This window comes from Pelecanus crispus, chromosome 1, assembly GCF_030463565.1.
Source record: "Pelecanus crispus isolate bPelCri1 chromosome 1, bPelCri1.pri, whole genome shotgun sequence".
Lineage (NCBI taxonomy): Eukaryota > Metazoa > Chordata > Aves > Pelecaniformes > Pelecanidae > Pelecanus > Pelecanus crispus.
In genome coordinates, this window is record NC_134643.1 from 29101933 (window position 1) to 29111231 (window position 9299).

The following is a 9299-nucleotide window of genomic DNA, read 5'->3' on the forward strand; positions in this document are numbered from 1 at the left end:
CCATATTAGGTGCCAAAAGATGAAGGGCTTTTTTTATGGGTTAGGCTTTAAAGTAGTAAATAAGCAACATGGAGAGTCAAGTCAATAGGTGAGGAGAATCAGACAAGGATACCAATTACACTCACTTGCCTTTTGTAAGAGTTTGCTACCTGGTTAAAGTGCCAGCATAGTGTCTATTGTTTTAAATATCACAATGTTCACACAGATAATACACAGAAATAGGCAGGGTTGCATTTACTACGCCCCAACTTTAATAAAAAACATTTCTCATAAACAGATATTTCTAACTCTTGCATAGTCTTTTATGAAAACACTTACAATCTTTGCTTTTACACGCAACCATATATAGTGAATATACTAGAATTGCACAGCAACACTTAAAAATCTACATAATTTAGAAACTGAAATTTTAATTATCTGAAGTAATTTTTTGCAGTGTCTCACTCTTGCTGCCTAGTAAGTTGGTTAGAATTCAAATACTATAGAAATAATGCTTCAAAGAAAACCGATCAAGTGCCATTTACAAAGGTACAAAATATACAGCAAAGTTAACCTCTCATTAAATAAAATATACAGATTAGCTGATGTTCCAAATCATTAGCTAACACCTTATTTTAAGGGATAAACCGCCAGGGAGCTTTTCCTCCCCAATATAGGAGAATTACACAACAGTGCCTTTCTCTGTATGCTTACGCAATGAGTCACGTTCATTTTAACTGCTGATAATAAAGGACTGAGTTATCATTCTGCATAATGATCCCAATATGCCCAAATATGCCCAAAATGACCCCAATAGGCCCAAAAGTGATCCCTAGTGGACTTGCAGAAAAGTCAATGGGAAACCCTAGAGATCAGTTTCACCAAAGGTATCACAGCCTTTTTAAATATTTATAGTAATAACGCCAATCATTATCACTGTGGTGGCCGTTACACCTCCACGAGAATTCTCCTGTAATCTAGCAATCAACATACCATTAAAATAAAGTGTTGCCAACATACTCTGTTGTTAAAATAAGTGAGCTATGAAAACTGCCTACTTATTCTTAAACTGATCTCCCTGATAATAAATGAGTTTTACTAAAAATAGCATGTTCCCACTTAAACCAGCCATTGTAATTTAACAGTTTGGAATGAATGGTAAGTGCTTGTATGTTAGGTTAGCAATGAGGTTCAACACCAGCTATGATTACAGCAGTGTCGCATCCCTGATGTTTATTCTTGGTCCAGGCGTATATTAACCATGGCAAAGCATCGGCCTATGCTCTGAAAGAATGGTACGAGGAAAACATCTGTCAGGCTCTTCCATATAGTTTGCACTGAAGGCAACACCATGAGACAGGTTTTCACGAAAGGCACCACAACCCTGTAAAAGAGAAAATGGAAGATTTGAAGATTGCTGCTGCTACAGCCCAGCGAAATCAGGATAACCAAACACAAGTGTGAGATCTTATGGAAGAGAAAGTGATTTTGTAATTCTAAAATCTCTAAACAAGCTGATTTTACACTCTCACACTCATTCTCCATCAGTTTTGTTTGCTCACAGCCTCGCACCTTCACATGCAGAAGGACCATGATGCATGTGGTCCTCTGGCCAGGATCACTTGTGTGCAACACGGGACAGGAGACGCCAGCTTTCTTTTCATCGTGTCTCTGCTTCCTAATTGGCAACGCTGAGCTAATTTTTGGACGTGCCTTTTACAAGGGCGAACTTTCGCTGTTCTCTCCCTGCTGCTGGAAGGGCTGGTGTACACGATACGCTGCAACCCGCTGCCACCCTGCTGTGGCTGAAAAGCAGGGACGTCCCAAGGACTCATTTGCGCTGTGGTCATATCTGAATGTGGGTCTTTGGGACTTGACAGAAACACCGTGTTCCCTAGTTTGGTTGACTGGGAACAGCGCTCTTTACAATCTGTTCTTGCTCTGCTGTCTCTTTGGTTGTTTCTTTTATCCTCCGCTCTCTCACAGACAAATGCACAGGCACACGTGCACATCGCCATTTGTGCCTCGCTCCTCCCAATCTGACATTGCTGTTACATGTCGCTACAATAAAACAGAAACAGTAAAGCAATGTCCGGTTACATTGGATTACTATAGTACAGAGACATGCCGAACCTCAGAAAAATGGGATCTTGCTGATCCTGTAAAGTTGTTAATTTGTGGATGAGAAACTAACATAGAATGAGGTAAAAACTCCTGGTCAGGGGAAAGATCTTTTTATTCACTCAGGGTGCGTACTTGAAATTATTGTGCTTTCGTCTCCTGAGCACTGGTAAGCACCTGGGGATGCTCACCGTATGTCCCAATTCCAAAGCAATGCTATTGGTGGTGGCTTCAGCCAAGCACACTAACAACAGAGGTGAGCCAGAAGTGCACGTATGGGCAGCTCACGAGGGCCAGTGGATACATGATAACCAACCACACTATTTTAAGTTATTCTCCTTTCTTAATCATTCACTGGCCAAAACTCCTGGTCATTTCACTAAGCTGGATGTTCTTACTTGGGTGCAGACAAATTAAATATATAAATAATTTATGTCGTACTGAAGTGGTACTAGAGGAAGGTTTTAAGAAACCTCTGTGCCATATATAACACATTTATTTCCTAAATTAGGTAGAAGAAGCTATAGATTCTCTCAATAAAGATAATAAACTCTGTTCTAGTTTGCGGTTGCATTCAAAATTTAAGATCGCAGTCTTGCATCCACATAATTTCACTGCAGAACTCTCATTGACTTTGCTTGGAATGACAGGAAATATTTAATTTACTATTTCTTTATAGGTCTGAAAAAAAAAAAATTGTAAGTATTGCGTATTTCCAATGAGTACTGCTCAGAATAACAAAGTAGAAAAAAATCCTAGCACATTTAAAAAAAGTTGAAGCTTAGAAATGTAAAGAGTCAAAAAGAATTATTTTCAGTGTTTATCTAACTGGATTCTCAGCTTTTATCATACAATGCAAGCCATATACCAGTATGTCTCTGCTGCACTCTGAGCTAACCCAGATGGATTTAAACAAGAATAGTTTTTCTAAAACCTTCTCTTCTTTTGTCTCTGCTGAAACAGCTAGTAATACACACACCATATAGAACTGTGAGCGTTACTAGAATAATGTGTCTAGTTTTAAACTGAACCCTGTAAACTATGTCTTTTATAACCACCTATAGTATCACTGCATATAGAATAGATAATTTCTAGAGAATAAAATTAGGGCTTCACCTGTTAGAATACAGCTGATAAACATCAGGAATGCAAAGAAAAAAAAGGTATTTCTCCCAAGCAACACAGGCAAAACACCAGAAATGGCTACTCAGCTTGTGTTGACTTCACCTCTTTTCCATTTCAGTTAGTTTATAAAGGCTATGTCACTGCTCCTTTGCTGCCATCTAAAATTAATTTGGCCTGCATTTTTTTTTAAATGTGAATTGCAGAGAAGCCAAAAAGCCTACATTTCTATTGGACCCTCTGTCGATAGGGTCCACACAACATACAAACTAAACAAATATCACACTATGCAAAAATTTCACAGAAAGATGTAGTGAATCACCAGGATGTCATTAGGGAAGGCTGGAAAAGCAGTGATCATACTAGTTGCAACTGCTGTAGAGGACATTCACACAGTACCAGAACTCAACTTCTTTTGATAATGTTAAATGCAATCGATAAAAGAAAGTTTTGGCAATGTTTTATAATCTTTTAACATTTGCTATCCAATTTCATGGTAAATACACGTGAAAAATAATGTAAGGTATTTCCATAGGAGGATATGTGAAACATGCTGGCAACCAAAGCTAATGTAAGTAACTTTCAATTTGAAAATAAAAGTCAGTCTACTTCGACCACAATTACTCAAACACTTTTCCTCAGAGAAGAAAATCGTTTACACCCAAGAGAGCACTAAAAAGTATTTTCTAACTTTTAAAATATGTGAGTGTGTCTATATATGTTTCTGCATGTATATAAGTACACATCCTGTTCTGTATAGGATATGCTATTCTACTGTGTGGCATTTCCAAATCATCAGAGGGTGTGATGTGTATTCTGTAGAGTGACCAGGCACACTTAAAAAATAAATAAGCAAGCACCATTAGCAGCTATGTATTTGTTTTTGTGACCTGCAAATAAACATTAACATATACATCCTTTACTCACAATGCTGTGGGTTTAGCCCAGTCTGCACTTCTATTCACAGAGGCGGTAACTGTTTGAGTAATGTCTAAGAGTGGTAGCAAAGTTGGCATATCAGCACTTACTGCGATATCGGTACTACTAGAGTTACCACTTGGTACAGCACCGGGAAGGAAACCAAAGCTATGCTGAATTTGGTACCTAAGCTGAAGAATAGCCAAAGTATTTCAACTACCTATATGACCTCTCATTGAATCTTGCTATGCATATATACGATAAAATACCCATTCTTTCCCTAAGTACAAGGAATCACCTAATTTGGGAACTGTTGAACTGAAAAGAGCAAATTACCCTGTTTGTTCCATCCTATCCTATATGCTCTTCTGTCTGTTCAAGGCATGACGTCGACAAAGTTAGACTCATCAACCTTTCTCACTTTTGCTCACATTACTTTTTTCCCGCTAATCCCTGAGGCAACATTGTCAAGAACCAAATGCCTCTTGGAAATGGCAGAGCACAGTTTAATTCTCACTCATAAGGGCATTTCCAGTTTCTCAGGAGGTAGCTCAACTTTTCACAGATTTGAGCAATGTGTTTGGAGGAATGATTCACTATTAATTCAGATTCCTGCTTCAAAGTGAAGAATCGCATCTTCTCTTGTGAAGTTATTAAAAATGGGACCTCAGACATGTCTTCATGCTATTTTTCAAATACTGTACCACTCAGTGGTTAAATTACCTAATCCCAAGTTTGCACATGCACTACGTCATGACTTTGAATTAAAAGTCTTCTGTTGCTCTACAATACAAGCAAGCATTGTGAATGGGTGGGTAAATATTAGCTAGCAGTTGCAGAGCTTCATGTAGAGTCCCATTAACCCTTGGGATATTTATGAGTGAGCCCAGAGATAACCACCCAAGTCTTCCAGGATCCATACATAGTATATGAAGTGCATTGACACCGAATGTTATATACCCCAGGACCCGGATAGACTGGAAAAGATAAAACCAAAAAGGAAGCAAGACAACATCCACCTAGTTCCTCTTCAGAAGCCAAGAGACGTAAATATAGTGGACATTTACGAAGAGGCATCAAGACAACACCAGATCATAAGGTGGGTCTTCATGATGTAGCTGTACTGTAATTTCTTTCCATTTCAGATAGCCAGTTGGGAGATGGTTTGGGGGTTGAGTATGATAGCAATCATTGTGTAAATGGAGTTGTGGAGAAAGAGGTAAGAGATGATGCACGTCCAAATCTACTTCTCTGCGTATAGTCCCTGGCTACACCTTAGTGCTGTGAATGGAAGTTCAAGCCAAGAGGAGCTCTGAGTACCTACTGCTCCAGCTGATGACAAGAGCATAAAGCTGCCTGAGTCCTGGTGCTTTAGAGCTCATCTCAGACCCAAGACCCAAGTTATGGATCCACAAATAAAGCACTGATTCTCAGCATAAATATACAACACACCAGAACACTATTCAGACCAGACTACAACAAAGCATATATGAGATTCAAGTGTTAATTTCCAAGAAATGGCATACGTGTGGCTTGGAACAAGAATCAGTTCCTGATCTATAATAAAGATCATGATTTTGCATGCACTGCCTGGAAACCCAGCAGTGTTCTGCTCACGTTCAAAAATCAATAACCTTAACAGCCTCAATCTAAGGACATGTTTAAAAGCTTGCTCAGATATTCACAGAAAGATGTTAAAACTCAGTCTTGACAACTTCCTCAACCTGTGGTGAGAATGACAGACATCAGTAAAGGAGAAGAAATGTGAAGAAGTAGCCTTCCTTGAACTAGCTTGAATGTAGGTCACCAACCCGCTAGCTGTCACAGTTTCAGCCCGCTAGTATCTTTTACCAGGCAGTGTAAAATTGGACTCTAGCTCAAGCAGCTATTTTGAGAACAGAACCAGAATACGTTCCTTCTTTACAGGCAAAAATGAAAATTAAAGTGTATTATTACATACTTCTTACTCAGCTTTCTTTTTGCTTTCCATGAAGTCTCACATGTTTGCTTCCTCCTTTAGCAATCTTTCTGCTGGTGAAAGACAACACCTACTACCAGGTACGAGGGGTGCAACTCATGAGGTGCCCTTGATGCACGAGGAATCCTGAGTCAGACTTTTGTGCATTTTTAGCATGCTGACAAAACTGCAACCACATGTGTGACAATCAACAGAACTTGGTGCCTGAGCACTGCCAAAAGTTGTTGAAACACCTTTGAATTTAGCCTCAGGAAAGGCTCTCCTTCGACAGATCAACATCATCATCTCACTGGTTTGGATGATGAAAGTGAGGCACAGAGACTCTGATAAGCTGTCCTGCAGGCAGCCAGGTGGGAGGGTGTGCCCAGGGTTTTCCCATGACATTTCAGCAGCTGAAGACAGAGCTCTAATGGAATTCCCTTCCTCTCACCCACAAAACAAGGAGTTACCATTTTTGTCAGACCCAATGGGGCTACATGGGAGCCAGTACCATGCATTTAGGGTTGCTGTGCCTCCACTGACTAATGCCTCTGATATCTGTTGCTCCTACGCTACCCTCTCAAATGCAGAAACACTGAACTCCTTACTCCCAAGAAATCTGGAACATGGAGAGCTGCAGAGAAGTTTACTTAGGCTCAGTGTATTCCACCTTTGTGTTGGAACAAATCCAGCTTGTGGCTGTGGGAAGATGAGACAGTGCTGGCTTGGGATTGTAGCACTGGATGGGCTCCAAGGAGGTGCAGACAGCGCTACCAAGTTACGTGATTCTCTCACACCCATCCCAGGTGCAAGGAAGATCAAAACGAACGATCACTTCTGTATTGACAATGAACATAGGGAAGGAAAATTAGTTGTTGGGGAAGCACTGTGTTCACAGAAAGTCAAGGGAAACTTTTAAAAATCAAGTCTCACATTCAGACAGTCCTATTTCAGATGTACTGAGAGCCCTAAGTTCCCAAGAGAGTTACTGGGGACTACTTCGATAAATAGAAATTGACCTCTGAGTCCTGGTTCAGTGAAACTCATGTCTACATATCCAGGCTGTGAAATCCAGATAAGAGATCCTTCTGAAGCACAAAAACTTGTTAGAGTCTTAATAAATTGGGCATCAACGAATTCTTCCATAGATATTCCACTACTGGAAATTTATATGCCAACCAAATGCTTTTGCAGTAGCATGGTACAGTACAGCACAGTGACAGCTGACAGACCTAAAAGTCTGGGCACACTATACAATGTTCATCATAATTTGGGGAGCAGCAGGTGGGCAGCTCTAAACTACATTGCAACTCCTTTAGATATTATGCAAACTTTATGCTCCAAAATTCAAGTTAATCAGTTTTTGAAGTGTCTCATGACAATGTTGTCAACCCAAACTTCCATTCTACTTTCGAAAACTTAAATCTGTGCCCAAAACATTGCAACCACAGGTTCAGACAAACAATGCATTCCTGTTGCTTTGAGTTTGTTTCCCAGTTTCTGGATTATATTTTGTTTTCCTTAACAACTTCTTCATGATTCCAGTGTTACCCAAGTCAAATGAGACTGCCCAAAAGCCATGTACATAGAAAATCCTGGTTTGCAGGAATGACATTGATAATCTGCATTCATCCCTTCCTCTGCAGCCTGCTGGATTCTCAGTTCTTTCCTCAGCCTTATTCTTTTCCCTGCCTGTCCTCCTTTTCCGCAATCATCTGCCTTTCTGGACTCAAGGTAGTCTTCCCTGATATTTTGCTAGTATATTCTGTTTCAAGTCCATCAGGTTTGCTGTGACTTGGAGGGCCACTGTATTTGCCTGTGAACCTGGGCCATGGCCAGAAGCAGCTTTCCTGGGGGTTCTTTGCTTAGGTGGAAGTGCTTTGGGGCACTGCACCTAGAGATGGCCATGTACCAGATGCAAGGCAGTGACAGTAGATTTTGTGGCAAGTAGCAAAGAAAGAGCGAGCTGGGCCCTCAACAGCTTTCTTCAGTCTGTGAGGAAAAAAGTGAAAGAGGTAACCGTACTGAGAAGGTGTCAGGTGTAAGTAATACTTCTGCGCAGGTCTTTCATTTCAGGTACACATGTTTTAACAACTTAACAACCAGTTTAAAAAAACCCAAGCAATCAGGGTTCAATCCCTGCTTACTGCAGGGGGGTTGGGCTCGATGATCTCTCAAGGTCCCTTCCAACCTAAAAGCATTTTATGATTCTATGATTGTTATTAGTCCAGAAACCAGCCAAGGAGCTGCCAGACATGACAGACCACTGGCAAAAGCAAGGCAGGGAACTGAATCACAGGGAAAACCTTGTTTTCATTTCTCTCCCTTTAAAAATAAAGCAGATAATGGAAGTCGATTTGACTACCGGTTGTGAAGAGGGTGACCAACAGTTTGGCACTAACGCTACAAGAGGAGCGTTCTGCTGAGCTGTCTGCAGAGCCCACGCACCGACCAGCACCAAAACGCACTTACCAGATGTGCACACAGCTGAGCACCGCGAAGACGATGCCCGCAACCAGGGCCAGCGGTATGGCAAGGACCAGCGTCAGGAGCTTGTAGATCAGGTACTTGCTGAGCTCAAAGAGAGCGTGGCTGCAGATCCAGACTTTGTCGAAGGAGTGGGTTAGCTCGGGCTCCGCGATCACGTCCTCGAACCCCAGCTGGAACGGGACGCGGCCCCGCCATTACGCGGAGCCGGGGCGAGGGGAGGCCGCCGGGCACCCCCGCCCGCCGCCCCGCCGAGGGCCCCGGCCCCGGCCCCGGCCCCGCCCGCCCCGCGGCCCCCGCCGGGCCGGGCCGGGCCCCCACGGCGGCGGGCCGCCTCGCACCTGGAGGTGGGCGTTCAGCCCGCGGGGGTCGCGGTCCAGCTCGTCCTCCGCGCACTTCGCCGCCGCCGACAGCGCGGCGCCGCCGCTGCGCGGGAAGTTGTCGTCGTCCATGAAGATGCGGGTGTCCGCCTTCTCCGTCTCCAGCCCCATGGCGCTGCCCGCCGCTCCTCGGCTCCCGGCCCGGCCCGGCCCTGCCCTGCCCCGTCCGCTGCCGCGGCGCCCGCGGCCCCGCCGGGCTGGGGCGGAGCGGGGCTGCCCGGGACACGCCCCGCGGGCCGCGCCGGGGCCGGGAGCGGGGCCGGGAGCGGCCGGGAGCTCCGCGGACCGGGACTGGGGGTGTGCGCCGCGGCGCAGCGAGGCACCGGCCGCCCGCA

At 43.5% G+C, this 9299-nt stretch overlaps 1 protein-coding gene across 1 annotated transcript; it reads right to left on the minus strand.

The window, feature by feature from the left end:
• Positions 1–1212: 1212 nt before the first annotated feature.
• Positions 1213–9075, minus strand: CAV2 (caveolin 2). Its single transcript, XM_075727651.1, has 3 exons — positions 8926–9075; positions 8570–8757; positions 1213–1363 (listed from the first exon to the last, which is right to left on the minus strand). Exons 1-3 carry the CDS (start codon positions 9073–9075, stop codon positions 1213–1215), a joined length of 489 nt encoding a protein of 162 aa, XP_075583766.1.
• Positions 9076–9299: the final 224 nt, after the last annotated feature.

Bases quoted from the DNA above. Each gene is read 5' to 3' on its own strand.
- CAV2 (XM_075727651.1), bottom strand. From the start codon at position 9,075: ATGGGGCTGGAGACGGAGAAGGCGGACACCCGCATCTTCATGGACGAC. The intron at 8,758-8,925 runs GTGCGAGGCGGC...GTCCCGTTCCAG, and splicing joins GGCTGAACGCCCACCTCCAG to CTGGGGTTCGAGGACGTGAT. The intron at 1,364-8,569 runs GTAAGTGCGTTT...TCTCTTTTACAG, and splicing joins CTCAGCTGTGTGCACATCTG to GGTTGTGGTGCCTTTCGTGA.